The 22,546-nt window shown below is 43.5% G+C and overlaps 1 protein-coding gene across 1 annotated transcript in view; it reads left to right on the top strand.

Moving 5' to 3' along the window:
- The first annotated feature begins 2,843 nt into the window (after positions 1–2,843).
- AKAP13 (A-kinase anchoring protein 13) overlaps positions 2,844–22,546 on the top strand; it is a 95,991-nt gene continuing 76,288 nt past the window's right edge. Inside the window, exons 1-2 of the mRNA XM_040077489.2 lie at positions 2,844–2,963; positions 6,695–6,756. Of these exons, the coding sequence (XP_039933423.1) occupies positions 6,706–6,756 (51 nt within the window). The 5' untranslated portion in view covers positions 2,844–2,963; positions 6,695–6,705. The remainder of the gene's footprint in view (positions 2,964–6,694; positions 6,757–22,546) is intronic.

Raw genomic sequence — 22,546 nt, 5'->3', positions numbered from 1 at the left:
CGGGCAGAGGATGGGATGGCAGAGCCTGCTGAGAGGACTGCAAACCTGCAAGAGAAGTACCCAGCTAAGGAACAGTCATCCAGCGCTGCTCAGCCCTTACTCAGTGGTTTCAATGGCACTGAGTGTTTGGATGGGGAGGATGCAAATGTGGGAGCGGTACCGGCCTGTGACGGCGCAGATGCACACGGTGACATTGGCAGTGTCTCTGCTGACCTTTGCGAGACTGGCAGCAACAGAGAGGTTGATCAGGACTCGTGCGCTGCTCAGGAAAACGGCGACTTCACGGAAAGCCAGGGTGATGCCAGTGTCACAGGGAGGCAGGAGATCACTGCCAGCACTGGGGAAGCATTGCCAGCAGTGAATGGAGTGAAGGTTCCTGCGTGTGCATCAAAACCTGCTCCTGGTTTGGAAGTCCCTGGCAGCAGTGAGAGTGGGGAGCAAGAAGAGCAAGTGGAAGCGGGCTGCGCAGATGGAAAATCCAGCTTGTCCTCACTGGAAGGCAATGTGGAAACTGATGGCCCTGATGCTGAACCTGAAAACAGAGAGATTGGTGGATCTAATGAAAGTGGTGCAGAACCTGCACATTGCCAGGAGAGTGGTGAGATCGCTGGGGCTGAAGCCGTGGAGAGCAGTGAAAAGGAGCCAGTAGGAACTGATACCAGCAGCTGCAGAGATGGAGGAAGCAAAGATTCTGCAGGCAGTGGTCAGGAAGTTGCTGCCTGTCACCCTTATGCTGCTCAAAGTGGCGTTGAAGGCAAAATGGGCTCCAGCTTCAAACCAGACACTGCTCAGCAGAGCGAACGTGAGGAACGTGAGCCTGCATTGCTCCCTCCAGAGGATGAGAGCACAGGCCTGGCAGAGAAAGAGCCTGCCCAGGCTGGAGCAGAAAAAGCAGAAAGTGCTTCAGAGCAGGAGGGGAGGAGCAGCAAGGTGGAATCTCCCTCTCCCCTACCCAGAGGAGAGGGGCCGAGTCAGGAGGGAGATGCTGCAGTGGCACCTCCCGGGCAGGAGGCAGCTCTGCAAGGTAACGACCCTGGATCAGCTCCATGTGCCGAGGGCGCAGACTGTGCCGAGGATGATTTAATAGGCACACCCTCTGCAACTCATAATGAGGAATCTAAACAAAACCAGGAAGCAGTGGCGGCGAGGGCAGGCTCAGCAAAGCTCGCCTGGCAGCACGGTGGGGAGCATGGTGGAGTGGCTGCTGCCTGGCCTGGGGACCATGCCGGGGATGAGGGTCCCCCAGAGCAGGGCCGCTCGCAGCAAGTTGAAGGCAAAGCTGAGCCTGAGCGGGAGGCTCATGTGAATGGCAATGAGCAGGTTTTATCAGAGGAACTCCTTGCTGCTGTTGTGAAACCCTCTGCCTGCGGTCTGGGGGGGCCTGTGGTGGGCAGCAGCAATGTGGATGCTGAGCTGAAAGCAACAGACCAGCCCAAAGAAGTTTGCGAGGCGGCAGCAGAGGTTGCAGCAGAAGGCACCATGCATGGACCTGCATCAGCAGATGAGTCACAGGGTACAGAGAGTGACCCTTGTCCGAGTTCTGGGCTGAGCCAAGAACAAGACCCCACTCAAACCCTACAGCGAATGCCCCCCCTCAGCAGCAGCCCCGAGCTAAGGCATGCCTCAGAGGTGGGAGCCCCGGGTGATGAGGGTAAGGAGGTGCCCAGGCCGGTGGCAGCAGCCCCTGTCGCAGCATATGCAGAGGAGCAGGAGGACACGGAGAGCGTGCTGCCGCGGGCGGCGCTCCAGCCCATCGCGGAGGAGCCCACGTGTGACAGCGACTCCAGCACCGACACCGTCTGTCCAGCCGGCGACAGCGACGCTGCTCCTGCCGTGACAGCGCCTCGGGGGGAGGGCTTGGCTGAGCCCCGTGGAAAGCAAAGCCCAGCTGTACCTGCAGTGCCCTTCTCGCCGTGTTCCTGCCGCTTACAGGCAGTTGAGTCACTGGAAAATGTGGGAGTGAAGAGTTTGGTATCGTCTAATGATGCCTCTTCTCTGGATAAAGTTCCTAAAATGGTAACAAGTTTTGATGCAGTGGTTTTTGCAGCAGAGACACCTTGTTCCCATGAAGTACCTGCTGCAGAAAAAGTGGGGCTTGAGCCCCAGGCCGCAGTGGATGCTGGAGCCAGCCTTAATGGACAAATGGATTTAAGTTCCTCAACAAAGAAGAATATCAGCCTGGCAGTGCAAGGAGCTGATCCTGTTACAGGTAGGAAAAAGTCTTTCCTACTTTTTAGCTTTTTCTTTGTGGGCGCGTCTCTGTTACATCATCAGTAAAGGAAGTAAGAGCTGGAGGCTTGTGTTTGAGAGGAGGTGTTGGAGGTTTTCTCGTTACATATAATACATAGTTATTTCTAGTTGCACATAAAAATTAACAATTCAAATGCATGCTGCTTGTCTGGCACTGGAGGTAAGAACAGAACGTCATCTTCTGTGAATTCGTACAGAGGAATTTCTAGCACGTAAATCCTTGCTGGAGAAGAAATGAATGGGAGGGAGCTGTTTGGATTACTTCATCTTCAAGTTACAAGCTTTCCATGTGGGCATGAGGGTTCATTTCCTTGGTGCTGCTCCTTCGCTTTTCCCCTTTATTTTTACTAACGTCTAAGGCTCTCCTGATTTTCTTTACTTGTCGACTTGAGCCAGCTGCCAGTGTCCCTCTGAATCCCCAAAGCTGCTTCCTAATTGGCAGCATTAGGTCATTTAAAGCAGCCAGTGAGCCCTACCCCCGCTGCCTTTTCCGGGCTTCCGAGCTTTTTTGTCGGGCAGAGCGGCCGGCGGTGTTTGCCAGTGCCTTTCAGCAGTGCTGGAACTCGGATGTTGAGATTTACTGGCTCCTGTGGGCTGGGAAGCAGGACTGGTGTTCCCCATGGATGAATGGTGATGGGGGAGAGCGGTGGGACTTGGGGACAGCATAGAAGCCTCGGGTCCATGCAGCAGGAGCTAATGGAAAACATCACCAGGTAACTCCAGGAAGGGAGATAAAGGGGTACACTGAATAAAAAAGAAATGGGTTTGTTGCTCCAGCCTGGGATTTAATGGTAGGTGAATTTGGTACTGAAGCACGGAGCTAATCTGATCCGTGTATCCCACCTGTTCAGGCAGCTGTTAAATGGAAACAGCTGAACTTTTTCAGTTGCCATTTTTTCTTTGCTCTGAGAAAATGATACAGTGCCTCTTGCTTTCCCAGCACTAAGCAAGCAAGCAAACAAACAAAGCATTTAAATGATGAAAAGAAAATCTGCCATTATATAAATCATGAAGTTGTGAAGTTACAAAACTGTTTCCCTGCTCTGGTGCTAAGAGCTGTTTCTTCAGTCTAAATGCAGCATGGGTTGATGGTAGAGAGCTTGTTCTGATACATGACAGCAGAATAATTGAGGGCAGGATAAAGGCTTGGAGGACAGGGGAGTGTTGATGGAGGGTCCAGCAAATCCATTTTTTGTTGAGTTCAGGCTTTTTAGAATGTTTGTGTGTCAAGAGATAACCAGTAAACATGAGTCAGGAGTTCACTCGTAAATAAGCAGAAAGGTCTAAAGGTGAAATAGAAAGCTGTTTTCAGAAGGAACCTGTTTTAATGCTGTGTTGGTATGACAGTTCAATGGATGGGAGTGGCTGTAAGTCAATACTTGGCTGGGCTCCTTTTCCTAGGAGCCTCTGGCTCTGCCAGCTCTATCTGTACAGTCCAGGTCTTTACCTCTGGTTGGATTCTTTGAGCCATGACATTGTCTAGGTGAGGTTTTAAAAGTAAAAGGGACCAGACAGTCCAATAATGTAGTAGCTAAAGTAGGAAAGTAATGTTAAGTCATCATTCTGTATTAGGATATGGAAAGGGGAGGAAAAAAAGGAGGTGATCCTGTTACTGATTTAAGATACAAAGGATTTAGGGCTGAAAGGTCTTGGAATAAAATTGTGTGAATAATAAAATAATAAATAATCTGTCCTTCAGCAGAAATTGTTTATGTGCAGTGAGATGCCGCACAACCCAAAATTTAAATTGTAGTATTTTTTCTTGAAGTACTTTAGGATTATTTTGAATCAAAATGTTTGGGAAGCCCAAATTAAAAAAATGGCTTTAAGCAGAGGCAAGTGACTGATATGAATGCAAGGTCACTATTTGGAATATTTCTGAACCTGATCTCCTATAGAGCACCATCTAGAACTTTGATATGGCAGTAATTCAACAGACTGATTTGTTGTTTATAAATTTTGTACATTTTTCATGTTGGTGTCTAGCCTTGGGTAGTATGTTTTTTGTAGGAGTTCAGTGGCAGCCTTCAGTTTTTCTCTGCTGTTCCAGTGCTGGGGAGTTTTCCCTGCAGTGTGGGTTTGTAAAGAGGATTTTGTATCCATGCTGGGCTCATCAGCTGTCAGAATGAATCACAGCTTTTTTCAGTGAAATACAATCAAATCTTCCCAAAGGAAGTGTGGGTCACAAGGCCATTTCTCAGAAACTCATGTAGTCAGAGGGCCTTATTGTCATGGTAATTTATCAGCGATGTAAGCAGCTGATAATTGCTGTTGCCATTACTCCAGATCATTGAGGTCTTTAATTTTTTTTTATATTGTGAAGCTGCTCCCAGATATACACCTGTTTATCTCATTGCCTCTGCTTAGTTTCCTCCTACCCCCAAAACAAAGACTTCAAAAGTCTAATTTCCTTATCCAGACAGGTATCTAGTGACTGGTCACAACCTTGAAGGAAGCTGATGAAGGTAGATCCTGCTTTCCTGAGGCATCTCCTCCTACTGTTAGCTTTAGACTCAGAACTGCGTGAGAGCTGAGTAAAGGGTTCTGCAAGCACATTATCTGCTAGTCAGGCACGTAGATGCCAGTCATTAAAAAGGAAAGGAGTTAGGTTATGAAATCATACCACATAGCCAGGCTGAGTGAGAAGAAATGCCATGGGTTTGTGCTGACAGAACACCTCAGAGTAGTTGCAGTTTCTTGGCAGAAACCGAACCAAGCAAGGTTAGAGTGTATGGTTGGGGTCTGCCATCTTAAATAACAAATACTGTAATTACTGCTCCCTAGCTATTCTCCTGGGAGAAATATCTCCTGTAGATCTCAGCGTTTCAAGAAAATTTTCATTGCCAGAAGAATATCACCTTATGAGTCTTCACCTCGTTCTTATCAGTGGCATTTTCACTATGGAAAAGCTCTTGGCACAATTTCCTTCCCGTGTTAGAGTGGCGGGATGAGCAGGTAACAAATGTCACTAATGGTGCCACGTGTGCAACAAGGGGCTCTATGCCCCGAGACCTTTGTGACAGCTTTATAGCGCTTTTCCTTTGGGATATTTCTTAATGGAGATTTAGAAAGAAGTGACAGAGTGAAAAAATTTTCTTGAATTTCATCCTGAGGGCAAAATGTCTTCATCCCCCATTTCTTACCCAGCAGGGTGAGCTTGCTTCTACCATCCTCAGTGCACCAAGTGTTTCTTACTTGCTGTTCTGTCTTTGGATCGGCATCTCAACCATGGTGGCATTGCCGTGACCCTGTAGCAGATCTCCCAGCAAATGGGACTCACAGAAATTTGTAGTATTACATCTGATTCTTGAGTCTGCCCACAAATTCATGCATTAGAGGTGAAATCATTGCAAAAGCAGATGGTCCCAAAAAACAAGGGTAGACATTAAAGCTAGTGGAAAACAATTAGTGGCGATTGTTGGGACGATTTCCCCATGAAGATGGGAGGCTCCTCTTGCTAAATCCCTGTACAGGTAACTCACTGTGAGCATACGTCGCCCTTAAGAAGGCGTTGTCATCCATCCAGTGTTTGTTTTTAGTAGAAATCGGAGTGGGAGTGGGATTAGAGGGGGGTTTAGTCCTGACACAGTCACTCTCCATCTGGGTGGCTTTGGTAAAATCACTTCACTCCCCTAAAAGTGTCCTTTGTGTCATGAGAGTCCTTAGCTTAGGGTTGAAAGAGAATTACGATGTTTGACTTCATGCCAGAAAAAGGTAAGCAGGGGGAACCCCTGGGGAATGGTGACTAATGAAAACTTGGCTGGGCAGAGGAAGCAGCTGGGACATGAAGTTTCTGCAACTGTGGTGGTGACACCATCACGGGACTGTGGAGAAGGGGAAAATCAGCTGAGACTTTGTAAACTCCAGCAGCAAAGTTTTTGCTTTCTTAGTCCACGGGGGTCATTCTCTTGTCCGTAAGGCAGTGCAGGTGGGTTGAATTTTTTCAGCTTGTGACTTTTGTTTAATTTTTTTTTTTTTTTTTTTTTTTTTTTTTGGCAATGCTTAAAATATTGAGAGCAGACAAGGCTAGTTTCTTGTGTTATCTTTGGGTTATGGTAAAGAGAAAAATAGCAAAAAGTTTGGTTCTTTATGGAGATGAACGGGAGTCAAGAAAATACATGGACAAGATCTGCTTGCCCTCACCTGCAGGTTTTCAGAAGTTTCACCCTATGCTTGCTGCTGTTTCATGGTTTCCTTCAGTCACAGATATGATAGTTGTTAAAATGAATAGCAAGGAAGCAGCGAAGTCAGCAATGAAACCAAGTCCATTTGGAAATCAAATGGACTTCGAGGGGTTCAAATGGACTTGTTGAAGGGTCTTGTGTGTTGTGTTTTCTTTTCTTTTTTGTGGGGAGGGGGACTGGTTTGAGTAAACAAAAAAATGTTAGTAGCTCTGAAAGAAATTTGTTTTTAAATTGCCTTTGTTGACATTCTGTTTGCACAGGGAGGTTGGAAATGAAAACTGATGATGAGGTGGATTTTCAGAAGGACGGCGCAGAGGAAGTGGTGAGTGCAGGTCTTGCCACCTTGTCCTTTGCTGTGCTTTATAAAGAAACACCACCGCTGCTGGTTTCCTTTCTGTAGCCTTTGCAAAGCTGAACAATGTCCAGTGATGTTGCTTTGGCCTTTTAAAAATAGCCAGGGCTTTTTTAACCCTTGCGTTCTCATCCGCTGGATTAAGGCAGATTTGTGTTTTCTCAGCCGGTGACAGACAGGTTGAGCCAAGAGGTTCCTCATGGGGCAAGGTTGTACCAAGATTTGTGTATGATTTGACAAAAGCCATGTGCTGGAATGCACTTGAGGGTGGTGATGCTGTGTGGGGGCCAGCAGCACCTTCAAGGTCCCTGCACTGCTGCTGGGGTGGTCCTGGGGAGTCTGTCCGTCCCCTCTCGTGATTTGTGTTTCCAGGGACTTTTTGGCAGAAGGGCTGTGGTTGATGTTGGTGTATGCACAGACTCTGAGTTTTACATGCAGCATGGGCAGGGGGTGTTTGTGCCTTAGCTGGAAGAAAAATTAATAATGGGAGGATGTATAGGGATCAAATGTGGGGGAAAGGTCTATATTCCGCTTGTCACTGAAACAATATAAAAAGATCATGCCATGAATCAGGAACCCACTGGTATTGTATTCTGTTACTTGTTCTTTGCCATATTTAAGGACTGTGTGATTAAAAAAAAAAAAAAAAAGTATGTTTAGCTGTACATGAACATAATTTTCATTTAAAGCACCGCTAATACAAATTCTGCTTTGTCAGAAGCTGTGGGTTTTTTTGGTCTTACCTTTCCTAGCTGGATTTGTATTTACTCCTGTGTTTTATGTTTCTGAAAAGGTGTTTTGTAAATGGTAAGCTGATGGCACCCTTGTGTTGGAGCACGTTGCCTTTGAGTGGCTGGGTTTGTGTGCTCCCCTACCATTATGAAGCTGTTAAAAGATAAAATACTGTGGGGATGAGTTTACACTGAAGGGTGGAGCTCCAAAAATCTTTGCTCATCGTGCAGTAAAGTTCTTTGAGTAGCACAACAGTCTTGCCAAAGCATGTAATAAAATTATGTTATTATATTATTATTATTATAAAATATTATTATGTTTTTAACAAGTTAAGGCTTAATTTCTGTAGCTGTTTGCTTGGTGGGTTAGCCAGGGACTAGAGAAAGTAATTTTCCAAGCTAAAATTTGTGCTGTCTGATATGGAAGTCTTTCATTACTGGAATGTGTGAGTGTAAAGATGCTACTGAGGTGTTGCTTTTTTTTTTTAACTAAAACCCCTTTATTAAAGATAATTTTCCTGACCAGTACTTCCAAATCTGGTATTGAAGTAAGAAATCTTTAGAAAATGAAAATTAGGACTTTTACTTTCAAACAAGGACAAAAGAAAAAAAAAATCATTAAATTTGCCTTCCATTTTGCATGTTTTATGGGCATTTTTGGTTTTATGTGTGTGCTTTCTTCTCTTCTTCCTCTCCCTCCCACCCTGTCAAACACCTCTTCAGAAATCTGGCTTTTCCGAGGCAGGAATGGGAGTGCCAGGGGAATGGAAAGTTTGCTGCAAGACTGACAGGGTTTCCTGTTGCTACGTTCAACAGAAACAAATAACAACTGCACTATATTAAGGTCATTAAAAAAAGAAAAAAAAAAAAAGGGCAACAAAAAACCAAGAAAAAACCCCCACAACCAGAAAGTGGAAGGCTTATAAATAGAGCTTAATTCACACATGTGGGCTGGGTCAGAGCCTGCCGGTGAAAGCCATCGCGCTTTGTGCCTCTGCTGCCACGTCCTGACTCTGCTTTATTTAGTGCTGCCTCTTTCTGTAGCCAGGAGTCTTTCAGGTGCTCCTTGGCTTCTCATTACAGAGCCATTTTATGGTTAGCAAAGGTGGTTTTCCTAACTTGCTGCAAATAGAAGTGTTGTTGCTTGCCCCTGGTCAGGAGCTGCAGGTATTTTGCAGCCTCACTGATGCTGTCGGCAGTTTTGGATCTTGGGAATTATTGTTAACCCCTGTTTTTTAGGTGAGAAATTTGCACACTGCTTTTCATGAGCACAAATTACTAAAAAAAAAAAAAAAGCAGTCTTGGAGTTTAAAAAGTGCAATTTCTTATATAGTTTTTGTATAATTCTTGTATAGTTGTTGTATGGGTGGCAGGACAGTAGCTTGAGTACTCTGGAGAGGGAAGGAGGAAAACTCTTCTAAGCTGGGTTCTGAAGAATGAAAAATTGTGAAGAATTTTTAGAATTAGCTGGATCTGTGATGCCAGTGTTACATATGTGTGTTCTCACACTTTCTCCTGTAGTCGTTTCAGAAGACTCTTGTGCATGGCATGGAAAAGCTGCTGCTAAAAAATGTTGAGGAAAATTATAGTCTGTAGGGTTATAAGCACTGAAAAGAAAACAGTGGAAAAATGTGTGGGTTTTTTCCCCAATTAAAATGAGTTTTTGAATTACCTGTTTCTTAAATTTCCAGAATATTTTCTCAGAGGTTGTATCTATACAATATAAAACTCAGTAACCAGAACTTCCCAGGCTCCTTTTGTAGTGGGCAGTGGGTGCTTATCCTGATGAAGACCATCCTGGTCCTTATCTTCCTGCTTAGTTTGGGAATCCTGAGTAGAGCTGGGACAGTCACTTAATGTGATCTATTAAAATGAGACTTTAGCGTTTATAAAATGGAATAATTTTTAACTCAGATGAGAAATTTAGTTTGGCTTCTGCATGCTGTGGTATTGAAATAATTTTAAATGGAGCCTGAGGCTCCAGCATCATAAAAGTAAAGCAACAGTTTAAAATATGCTTCTCTTGTGTTGATCCCAGAAACTGGTTGTGATTCTTCTGAATCTTTTTCTTCACATGGCAGGATGGAGAAGGTTTTGCTGCTGGGTTCATCCCACGGCTTTGGTTGTCTGAGCCTGTGACTGAGAAATGTAGCTGGCTGACCTCAGGAACAGAGTTCACTGAGAAATAGCCTTCCCATTGCATTTATTAATTGTATTAGTTAATTCCTATTGAATTGAATGCATCCTACCTTTACCAGAGGAATCAGTATTAAATTAATGCCAGTGTTTTCAGAAGTTGCAGAGAATGAAGCTTAGAAAACTCTTGCACTTTCATCTCTCCACTGATCGAAGTAGCGCAGTAACAATTGATATATCAGCAGGGTCACTTTCTGGGGGGAAACTTGCAATATTTTCAGTCATGATTTGGAAGATGGAGGTATGTTTATAACACTCAGATGATATCAGGTTGGGAGGGATTGTAGGCACTTGAGAAAACAGGGTCAGGGTTCAGAGTGACCTTAAGAAATTGGAGAGCACATCCAGATAAGAGATAAAAGCAGACAGTGAGTGCTGCATTTGCAAAGGGCAAAGCAAAATGCACTTTTACCAAGTCAGGTTTAAGCTGGAGTGGGATGGGGTAAATTAAGACTGAGGATTTCTAGTGGATTACAAATGAATCAACAGCAAGAGCTATTGCAAGAGAGACGAATCTTGTTTTGAGTTGTATTTGAAGGAGTGTCCTCCGTAAGGTGCGGGAGGTGACTTACTTGTCTAAGTGTGGAACCATCATCAGTGCCATCAAATCCAGTTTGGGGTGCCCTGCTCAGAAGAGGACCCAGGCAGATTGGAAAGTGTCCAGAGGGAAACAATGAGTAGAGATTAAGAAATATGAGAAGAGATTGAAAGAACTAAATTCATTCGGTGCAGCAAAAAGAAAACCATTGTGTAATCCAGCAGTCTGCCAACATGTAATAGTGGTTATTAAAGTCCCAGATTTTCATGGCAGTTTAATTTACTGATTTGTTAATTTGCCAGGATGATTTAGGCTGGATGTTGTGAAAACATCCTGTTACCATCATAAAACTGTTGCAAGACCACCTAGGGAGGCCAGGAAACCTCCTTCCTGCGAGTTGTTACAGATAAGGGAGATGATGCTGTCAGGACAGAGGCTCAGCTCTGTTGTTGCCATTGGTTTTGGTTTTTAGGCCCCCAGGTTTGTGCTTTGATGAACAAGGAGAAGAGCAAGGAGCTGCTTGGCCAGAGTCTGGCAGGGTGAGCAAAGGAAAGGGACTGGGATGGCAGGACTGCAGGAGATGAAGGTGGGAAGAATGGGATGGAAAAGAGCTTCTGGGAGAGAGTAGAGATGCATTTGGCACTGAGATGAGTGTTGGGCTGGAGAGAAGTGTGAAGAATGCACGGATTTTTCCTTCTCCCCAACTGTAATCGCTCATCTTTCTCTTCCTTGGAGTGTTCAGATAAATGGATAAAATTCTGGCTGAGGTGTACAGTATCACCCACCTCCTGTGGCTGGTGCTGAGGAGTAGAGTCTGGTGCAGTTGTTGTCAGATCAAGTGGTGCTTCATGGTTCCAAACTACTGAACCTTACTCGTGACCCAAGACAAGGGGTTGTTATAGTTCTCCAGCCTCCAGTTTATTTTCTTAGGAATTAACTATTTTAACAAGCTACTCACCCTGAGGACCTGAAAAAATTCAGGTTGGTTTTGTGCACTGAAGTTCATTTTCTTCATATGCATGGATGTACACATGTACATAATATGGGATGGGGGTTGCAAATCCCTATTTTTTCCAAAGGGCTTGTAGAATAGCATAGGAATCTCCTCAACAGCTTGGACGATTTCAGAGCAAGTGGCTGAAGTGTTGGAAACAAGTCAGAGCTGGGTCTGGTGGTGGAAAGTGCAGCCTTAACAATAGACTGTGTTCTCACCCTGCCTCTTCAAAATCACTTAGGTAACCCTCTCTTTGTAAATGTTGTCCTGTAACTACAGTAAACATGGAAAAACTGCGCCAAAAGGGAGCCTGCCCTAAGCCTGGCATTAATGCTGGAGGCTGACACACACTTAGCCATCGGGTCAAGGCTTTGGGCTAGTCATCTGCCAGGCCCTTTCTCACACCCACCAGCATCCTGTGTCTGCCCCGGATGCTCAGAGCAGAGGCTTTGAGCTCTGTGAGGAAATTGTGTCAGCTGGCCAGCCCTGAGTGAATTCATCGCTGTGTAGGACACATCACCCCAGCTTTCGCCAGCTGCTCTGGGCATCGCCACACAAGCTGCAGAGAGCGAGAATAAAAGCTGGGGGAAGGAAAAGAAAAAGAAATTCAAACCAGGCTGGGGTTCTTGTTTGGCCTTTATCACTGCTCATGCCTTGAAGGCATTCATACAACTATTGTGGCAGGTTTTTTTGTGCTGCACTGAATTCCTCTGCGTGCTGCATTTCCGATGCCTTTTTATCCAGAATGCTGATAATCCCCAGCTCAAGACAGTAGTTTCCAAGCTCAGTCACAGGATTCACGGATGTTAAGGGGCGAGGCAGGAACGTGGACACGGAGCCAAATCCCCGGCTCAGCTCAGGGATGCTGCTCCCAGGTCTTGCTCGGGGCAGATGAAGGCGCCTGCGCCGCTCCCACCGTGGCCACGGGGCTTGTGCCAGCCCCTGCTGATCTCTGGTGAGATGGTGAGTTTATTCTCCTCCCCTACACCTTCCCCTTCAGCCACTGTTCTTCAAAGATTCCTGCCTGATACTCTGGTTTTTCATCATTTCCTCATTTTCCCTAACAAAACATCTGGATCTGTTATCCGCCCAGTTGCAGCAAAGTTTATCCTTCCTTTTTCACACTCATTGTTAAAAGCATCAAGATCTACCTGCAGTTTCATCTGCAGACACTGTTGCCTCGAAGGCAGAATTGTGTGTATGTTCTTGCTGTAGTTTTGAATTGGTTTAGATGGAAGACAACTGCTTAATTACTAAGTTCTAATAACTGAGTTCTTCTGCAATGCTCATTTATGGCTTTCTTCAGACAAAGGGGTTCACTCATAAATTATTTTACATCAGTGTATTAAAGTAGCTTTCAGAAATGCTTTTTAGGATCAGGACTCTGTTATTTTACAAGTTTGTAGAATACAGATCTAACAAATTTTAGGTATAGAAAATCCTGGGTTTGGAGTTCTCTTCCAGTGGTTTGATGCATTCATTTTTTAAGCAGTCATGAAAGTATGGAACCATACTTTCCATAAAATAATGGAAGTATAAGACTGTTACTCTAGCAAAGGAATGCTGGCATTGAATATTGTACCTTATGAAGGAAAATACTGTGCTGTTTTTGAAAGGTCCAATCTTCTTTACCCTATGGGTTCCTTTATTTGTGTTTGAAATATCTTAAAAGTTTTGTGGTGTAGCTGTTGTACAGTAGACATGGCTACTGCTCACTGAATTCCTGGTCTAAATATAGAGAAAACTGAGATGATAACATGGGAGACCATATGTGGACTTTTGAGGGAGGCTGCATTATTATGACAAATGGGTACTGTGGTGTATCAGATCACTGGGTTTTTTTATCCTTCTGAAGGAAATTACCTAGTTCCATTCTGATATTTTGGAAGCCAGAGGTGGCCCCTTACAGTGTAGGCAGATCACCATTTATCTTTTCTGTAGATTACGTTTTTTTGCAGTTTGTTGCAAGTTACACTTAGAGGAAAATCTTACAAATACAAGAAATAGATTTTTAATTATATTCCTATACATTTGTTCTGGGCTTTTGTGAGTAGTCACGGGACAGACAGGAGAAATGAACAGGAATTCTTGGCGACTGATGAAGCAGGCTCTAGCAATATCCAGGCATAGCATTTCTGACTTTTAACTTCCAGCAAAGGATGAAAAGAATGATGGGAGTAAGAAGATAAGAAGTACTGTTAAACTTTTTCCATGGAAACATGGACTCAAAATGCATTTCACCTTTGTGGTCCTTTCACAGATTTCCCTTTTTGTTATCGTTCTCAGCCTTTTCACACCTATTTTAGGTTGTTTACCTTCCCTTATTGTATTAATTTCATGCTAAGGTGGAAACCTGGGTTTTTTTCTCCAGCATCTCAGCTGTTTCTGCTCGGTGTCAGTTTTTGCTTGCTGTTACATACACATCCTGGTGTGGCCCAGGGTGACTCAGCTGTGTTGCAGAATCTTTCTGGGCTCAAACTACTGTTAAAACATCAGATGAGATTAAAGCCTGGGTGATAACTAAATGTTTGCCACCTCATGCAGCATCTGAGCAGACTGCTGGCTCTCTGGCTTGGCAGAGACATCTTTGCTGTTGTACAGGGCAGACTGGTGGTGGTGGGGAGGTCTTGGAGATTGGGACTGTGAAACAAAAAGAGATGGTTAATGTTGCAGTGGATGATTCAAATGTTGTTGGCTGCCCAGAAGGACTGTGTGATTTGGTATCCAAGTATGTGATATCTAAAATAAAAGTTTGGGAGGGAGTGGGTTTGGCTGAGCCAGGGCAGCTGCAGGTCAGAATTAAAACCCCCAGGGCCAGAGGAGTGCCTTGGTGTTGTGTTTGGCTGTGGGCAATCATAGCTGTTCTTGCTGTCATAATACCAAATTAATTGAAACTTTCAAGACAAGAACACTTCTGAATTTTGGGAGAAGGCTTGGGAGAAGAGGTGTTGTCTCCAAATGACAGGTACAAAGCATGGACAAGAGTTACTTTTTGAACTTGGACCCCAGAGCAGGTAGACACAAAGAATAAAGAGGTTCTTCTCAGTGGTGCTGTACCTCCTTTCCATCGCCACTTTGGTTTTTTTCTGCTGTGGTCTGTGTTTAGACTTCTGCTTTGGAATAACCCCAGCAAGGAGGCTGTGACAAGAGCATAAAATGTTTTGCAATAGTTTAATAAAATATACTTCATCAGCTGTATAGGAATTAGCAGATGGGAGCAGATTCTAAACTAGGCTTTCTTTTGTACTTGGTCTCTTGCAGCTATTAAAGTTCTTCTCCATCCACTTCTCTTTCTGCTTCACTTTTACATTAAATTTATGCCTAAATAAGCGTGTACTTGATGTAGCAAACTTTCTGATTTTCTCTTGAGCAGTGGTGAATTTAACTGCTCCCTACCTTCTTGCTGTGTTTATCATCTTAGTGCCAGTGATGTACTCAGTGAAAATGAAGGCGGTAGCTGTGCCCAGGAGACTAATCCAAAAAATAGAGCAAATATTTCTGGATTACCTTGTTTGCTTTCTCTTCTGTTTGTGTGGTTTGAAACAGAGGAATTGTTGCTATTCTGTGTTTAACCTGAGTTATGCTGCTCTCCTTTTCAGATCTGCAGAAGGCCTGATGGGTGGCTTATGGTTTCCTCAGCCTGGTTAGATATTATAGATATTACTTCTCCCTAAAGACTTCTCCCTAATACCATTACAGCCACTTAATAGTAGTTTCTCCTTATTTTTGCACTTAGTTATTTGAGGGGCATATTCTTACCTGCGTCTTTATCCAACGCCACGTGCCTCCCTCTCCTGGAGCATTTCCATCTTCCCCGCTGGAACACCAGCACTGTGTTTGCAGGTACCTTGGGGCTGGCTCTGTCTCTGCCTGTGCTCTCCCTCCTCATGCTGGGTCCTTCCAGCTGCTGAGATAAGAGGCAGGAACGTGAAGCCTCGCCCTTGCTTGCTCATTAGTCTGAGCCCTGGTACTGAGTCTGCTTAGCATCAAGTGACTTGTTTTTCTTGTGTCTGAGACTCTGCTTACCTCCATAAATCAAAAAAAAAGATCATAATCCTGAATTACTTGACGCTGAACTTTTACTTGGTTTCTTAACACAGCTGGACATACTAAATGCCTGAAAGCAGTTGGGAGGAATATTTCCAAAATACACATTTTCAAAGGCTGGAGGTGCAGTTCTCTGAAACGTTAGTTTCAGTCTGAGATCTTGTGTTTAGGGGTATGAAATCCCTTCTCCCTTTCCAAAATACTGTGCTGATTCTTAACAAAAGCATGGAGAGGGATGGGCTGTTAAAATCTACTGAGATTAAAGAAGGATTCCTTGGTATTTTGTTCCACTGTTATTTCTTTTTTTAACTCACTGGCCATAACAAGGTGAGGAAATGATTACTGACCTGCTTGCCCAGGAGGAGGCAGACAGGTTTTAGCTTCAAATGCCTGCACTCCAGGGTTAAAACAAAGCAGTAATATACCTTCTGGAGCCTTTTAAAAGAGAATGAAGGTTGCTTTCATCATGTCCAGATATTCCTACCTGCAGATAACCAAAGAGAGGCATGACTGTAAAGATTGGGGTCTTACAAAGGGAAGGGGTGAGAAACTCCTCTCTGCAGCGTGGACAGAAATGGGTTTTAGGGCATCTTGCACATTCTATGTTTTAATGTGTTTTGAGGAGACATCGAGAGGCAACTCAAAAAAGCTTTTTTCATTCACAGCTGTGTATTTGGGGGACAGTGTTTAATTTTTCTTGTCAAGCCTTGTTTATTTCTTCTTTTCTGTCTTTGAGGAAGCTGAGTTTTACTTCATATACTGTAAACGATGCAAAAAGCACCCAGAAGACTGTAGATGGATCCTCTGCCTTTGTTATAAATCTATGTATATAGACTAAATAAATAGCTTCTTTCTGGGCTTAAAATCCTTACAGTGCAGCAGACAACAAAAATTTGTGTCTTGGAGGAGCTCCGAGAATTCTTTAATGCTGAAATATCTCCTCTGCTTGCAAACCTGGGGCTCCCTCTCCTCTAGATCAGCAGTTTCAGTTTAAACTGTTTTTTTATTACTGTCCGTTTGGGCAAGTGTTGGCACAACCGACGCAGACTCTAGGAGTGCATGGCAGGGAAATAAGAAGTTTGAAGGTAAGATTAAACAAGTCTTCTCTGTTAAAAAGAGCAAAGGGAAAGAAAAAAAACCTGTGCATGGGGTATTGGCTTTCTTTGGCTCTTGACATTTTGAATGTACACTGAAAAAGACTGGAGCTCTTTAAAAGCTTTGTAAGTTGTTTTCTCCTCTTTCAAGAAAACAGAATTTAGATAGAAACGTCTTGTTTCAACTAGCAGCTGAATTAAATGTTGAAAATAGGATATTTTGGTTGAATTTCTTGTTTTGGGGTTGTTTTTTTGTTCGGCAATGGTCAGATTCACGAGAAAAGTACATTCTGTTTCTGTGCAAGCCTTCCTGTGAGCAGTGCGTGTTCTCTGTTTGGGAAGTAGCGCTGTCTGAAGCACCAAATACCTTTTGGCAGGTTGGCTCTTCAAATATATCGTGTGTTATCTTTTACGGAGGATGTTGGCAGATGTCTGGATCTTGGCAATGAAGTAGCAGAGGGGGAGGCAAGGCAGACCTGAGGTTTATTGTGCACTGCTGTTGGAAGTGCAAATGGGAGCCAGGAAGATGGGCAGTGGAAAGTGTTTTAGTCCCTTGTACGGGCAGAAAGCAGCAACAGCAAGAGGGTATTTTAAGCCTGTATTTAGGTGAGATGTATTTCCTTTATTTCTTGTCTGAGTATGGTGGGCAAGGCCAGACTTGGGGGACATTCAGACTTTTCCCCTCCGAACTTCCAGTACAGGAGGGGGAACGAGGTGCTGACTGCAGTCGCTAAAGAGAGACTAAAGTCAGGAAAGGAGCCCAACTTTTATTTTCTTCCAGCCTTACCAGTTAGCCTAGCCAAAAAAGAGCATAAAATAATAACAGCTGTTGAAAAAAGTCAAAATTATGTGTCTGTACCAACAGATGTTTCCATAAGCCATTGATTTTTGGGTTGGCCCAGCTTAAATGCAGTATGAGGGTGAAAAGAGTCAAAAAGGTAAAATCTTATCTAGGAGATGTTTCTCTGGTTAGGAGAACTTTATAAGCTGTCAGAGAAGCCATAAACAAAGTTGCACCAAAATATATAGCGGCTTTAGTTTAAATTATTAAAATATTTTGCTTTCAATAGCTTTCAGATCTTTTGCTGGGTATTTTTGCTTATGTGTCTGCATTAAGTAAGCCCATTTAACAAAACCTGATCCTCTTATAAACATGGAATAATGACAGTATCCCACATATGGGTTTCATTAATTCTTGCATGTTTTGAAGTTGCTTTTTTTTTTTCTCCAAAAGGCAAACTACAGAAACAGAAAAGACTAGTGCTGCATGACAGCCAAAAAAAGACTAGCTGAGGAGTAATAACTTGAAGTAGTTAAATTGTTTAACTGTTGTAAAATAGATTTATTTTTTTTTCTATAGAGAAGGATGCTGCATAATCTGCATTCCTCCCAGTTTCCCAGTTTCTGTTACTGGTTTGCTTTGATGGAGCTGGCATCAGTTCTGGTTATCTGCAAGGTTTTGTGTTCCTGAGTCTTGTAAATGTTTTGGATTTTAGTCTCAAGAGAAAGCTTCAGAACATTTTCGTCTTTCTTCCTAAGAAAACAAAACCAACCCTTTCCTTGTAGTCACTGGCGAGAAATCTCAGATGCTCCATTTTCCTTATCTGCAGCACAGCAATTTGCTGCTCCTGGGACAGTCCAAATCAAAAGGATAACTCAGGGAAATTGCAGGATATAATAAATGCTGCTGTTTGACATTTTTGGCACCATTTATAATCATCCATTGTCTTACGTGTATTTATCTATTGAAAAAAGCTATTAAATATATGGAAATGCAGCATCTCTGGCAAGTAGGGAATGAGAGAGGGGAGCACAAAGACTCAGTAACTAACACTTCCCTAAAGCACCTGATTTTTTCTGACATTCCCCATGTTTGCAGGGACATTCCTTAGCTTTCACTGAGTGGAGAGGCATAGGAGCAGGGCTCGGGACCCATCATTCCAGTTAGGATTTAACCTTGCAACAACAAATGTTACTGTAGAGGGATCTTTGATGAGCTGGTAGAGGTGTTAGGATATGTTAGTTTATAACCTTAGAATAAATATTTTATTCTTTTTCTGGAGCAGCATCAACTCTTGAGAAAATTTCTCACTAATGGCGATGCTTCCACATATCTGGCTGTAATTATACATGTTTTATGCCCTGAAATTCCTTTAAAAATACTTTCTAAAATCAGGCTGTAGCAGAGAATATACTCAGCCTGGATTGATGTAGCAGTCCTTAATGATGGCTTTGTGGACCCAATGAATCCTTACCCTTGTATATATATATCCTTAGTCCAGAGGGATGAAAGTAGGGTAAAAATGGATAAACCCAGGTTTTTTTCCACAGGGTCAACATTCTCTCCTGGGCTCTTGAGCTGTAAAGACATGTTTGTTTAATATTCTTTACAGAGGACTACCAGGGAAACGGATAAAACAGTGAGCAAAGGAATACTCATGTGGTCCTAAAGCAGACCTCCCAGGCGGGAGCTGGATTCCAAATGCCTCCTCCCAGAGTTTGCGTTGGATTTCATTTCAGGTTTCCAAACGCATGGAGAGAGGGCACAAAAATATTGGTTGGATGTGAGTGTAGGTAGGAGGGTGATCTGGAGTGTCATTGCTGGGAGAGGGGCTTGGCTGCACGCAGAGCATCTCAGTTACCCGTGGGGGCTGAGATCCTCCTTCCCACAAAGCAAACAGAAAAATTGAAAGGGCAAAGCAAATGCCACAGTATCCTCAATCCACTGCTTTCGTTAGCAGCCAGGCAAAAAGCTGACCTGGGAGTATGATGGGTGCCTTTGTACAGTGCTCTGCTTTCCCAACGCTTACCTTCCCAGATTTTCAATTACAAGATGAAAGAGAAGATAACTTTTTCCATTTTGACAGAGTGCCCGGCCAGGACAATACACTGGGTCATGTGGCTTCCTAAGGGCTGAGTCCTAGGGACTTCAGTTAAAAAGAAAAAAATAAAAAACAGAACAGAAGGGAAACTGAATCATTTTCTGGCATGATTTATTCATTTGAATGACCCGTCTCTGTTTTTCAGTTAGATTACAGTGCCTTAAACTGTAGGCATGAAAGAATGGTAAAAGTTGAATAATTTCCTCAGTTCAAGATGTGTCATTTTTATATTGTCCATTAATTTCAGTCACTCATGCCATACGTCATTTTTGTTGGGCTTTATCCACCAATTCATCTACATAATCTGCTACCCTTCCTCTGTTTTTAGCTAAAGACATAATTCATCAGATAGAACCATCCACCAGACATTTCATGGCACTGATCTCATGTTATGCTGAGGCATCCTGGAGTGGCTCAGGCGATGTTTGCCTGCTCCTGTGCCCTGCCCACAACAAAGGGATGTTTCCTGTGCTCTGTGAGGTGCTTTGTTTTCCTGCACAAAAACTTGAACTAATTTTTAACCTCTTATCTTGAACTGTAGAGGTTCAATCTTTCTAGAATGTGTTGTTATGGGAGAACAGAACACAGGTTTTTAGTTGTGTAAATCAGTACTTTCTAATATCCTGTTATCTATCTCAGTCATGTCAGAATATGCTTTCTCATTATGGATTATATTAAAATGAAAAACTCCATTGATTTTTGAATTTGTGAGCTTTATAGATAACGAAACGTCCTGTTTTTCTTGCATTTGAGACACATACAATGATCTCCTCCTTTACCTCTGTAGAACAAATTACTGATGTTTACGGTGGTTTGAAAGCTCCCATAAATGCAGTTTGCTCTTTTAAATACTTTCATTTATGTCAATATCCTTCCAGATCCCCAAAATTGTAATCCTTCCTTTCCAGGAAAATCACAGTAATTAGTGAAGATTATCACTCATTGTGTGCATGTAAAATTCACATGTTTATTGCCAGCCACTGAAAACCATAAAGGAAAACATAAGCAAATCTATTGTGACCAACTTTAGAGTTGGATGAGAGCAGAGAAGTGAGCATCATTTCTTCAGCCGCTCCAGGCTGGTCTGTGCCAGCTGTGAAATCAAAGCATTATCTTCCATCCCCTTGTTTTGGTTGCAGATTGTGTTATTCTTTACAGAAGTCCCCATGTTTTTGGTGTTTGACCCAATCTGTAAGTCATTATACCCCATGCCCTGGTGGGAAGTGCCTGAGCACGGGAGCAGCTGACAGGAGGACACAGGGGATGTGCAGCTGATTTGTTCCTGCAGTTCGTAGCTCAGGTGCTCCTCAACAGCCTCTTCTGGGACTGCTCCTGCTTTATCCATTCATGTTTTCCCTTCCCTGTTTTCAGGATGTTGAAACTCACAGAGCAAAGCAACATGTCCAGTGCTTGACAGCAAAACTATTTCTCTCAACTCCCAGAACACGCTAAATAAATATCTGTGGCCTGGTCCAAGATCCCACAGCACTTCAGCCAGCTAGACATCCCAACTGAGGTTATTTTTGGTAAAGGAAGAAGCAGATCTTGCAAAGTGATGTAGAGTCAGCTGAGGGGTTGCTAATCTCTTGTGTGGGTTGTGTTTCTCCTGTAGCCATTTGGGAGCAGTAAGATGGGCAGTTGACTTCCTCTGGAGGGAGGTTCAGGCATGCTCCGTGGCCGACCAAAGCTTTGGCATTTTTCTGACGGTTATTTGGACAATAGAAATTCCTGAAAAATGTACACCGAGTCTCTGAGAAATATTAGAAAAAGGGAAGGTCAGGAAGTGGCTGAAGGTCTCTAAAGGTGTTTTTGTATTTTCTCAAAACACATGCTCCGTGTCTCCATATGTCTGACAGCTTTCCAAGCCCTCCTCATTCCCTCATGACTATTTAGCTGTTTGTTAGACGGTTCTGTCTGAGCTCTGACACAGGCTGCAGCTGGACAGTAGATTGTTTGATGTTAAATTCAGCTCGGTTGTGTTGTTCCAAAGCGTTGCTCCGTGAGGAAATGCCTCTCTCCAGACCTTGGTGTGAATATATGATTTAAATATCAAAGTTTAGGGAGAGTTTAAGCCTCTTCTGAGAGGCTGGAGAATAAAGCTTGTGTTGGTACTGCAGATGATTTGCCTCAAGGATTAAATCAAACTGATGAATATGGAGGTGTTTTAGGACCAGGATTGTGAAGGTTTGTTGCTGCATCACTGACCTTCCCCGTTAGAGCAGCATGGATTTGCCACAGATAGGATTCCTGTGATGTCTGGTTGCGGGAGACTGTGTCCCTCTCTGTGACTTCTTTCCATGCTCTACCTCATAGGGGAATTCAAAATCACAACCAGCCTTTTTGAGCCACTTGTAGCTTGGTGGAACGCTGGTAGGTCGTGCCATGGCCAGAGGGATGCCGCTCTGGACCAAAGTACCACCACCCCACAAGGATGCAGATGGACAGGCACAGTGGGACTGGGTCAGCCACAAAACTCCTCTCAGTGTTGCAGTGCTCCTGCAAACATGAGAAATGCCATGAGAAATCCAAGGCTCTTGGTGTGGTGTGAGTGCTCACTGTGGTCAACAGCAGCCTGGTCTGCTTCAAAGTCCACATTTGAGTGTCCACCCTCAGTCTGGTTTCACGTGGGTGCTGACCTCCTCTCAGCAGACACGATGGATGTGCTCTGCTTTCCAGATTGGATGTGCTCCTCTTAGAGGCTTTGCAGCATTAGAGTGCAGATTTCCTTTGCCTTATTTAGTTTTAGCAAAAAAAGCAATTTGTTTTGTCTATCCTTGCAAGTGCCAGAAATGTAAAATTTTAAAAAGCCTTCCCAAAAAGCTGGTTTCTTTTAAGAAAAGAGCAATTGAAATTGTAATTCTTCTCTCTTACTGTCTGATGAGTTTATTATCACCTCCTTTTAAGTGCCCAAAAGTGGGTTTTGCCTTATATAAAACAGGGAGAATTTTTTCCTTTCATCTGCTGCTCCATTAGTTCTATCAGAGTCACGGCTAAAAAAGTTAATACGCCTGAGTATTTCTGCAGATTGCATCATTGCAGTGTTTCGTAACGGTATGGCAAGAGTAATTTGAAACAGATAACAATAGTTCAGTCTGTTTCAGGATAACCATGATTTCCTTGTCATTAAGAGGTCTGTTAGCGGGTGGAGGAGGAGGAGGAGTTTTATCTGGATGAGTTACAGATCATATGGTGTGATCAAGTGCGTTTTTTGGTTTTTGGTTTTTTTTTGCTTCCCCCTCTTTTCCTTCCCTTGAAATCCGCAACGCTGGACTTGGGCT

This window comes from Hirundo rustica, chromosome 13 (assembly GCF_015227805.2).
Source record: "Hirundo rustica isolate bHirRus1 chromosome 13, bHirRus1.pri.v3, whole genome shotgun sequence".
Lineage (NCBI taxonomy): Eukaryota > Metazoa > Chordata > Aves > Passeriformes > Hirundinidae > Hirundo > Hirundo rustica.
This window is presented reverse-complemented; position numbering and strand designations above follow the sequence as displayed.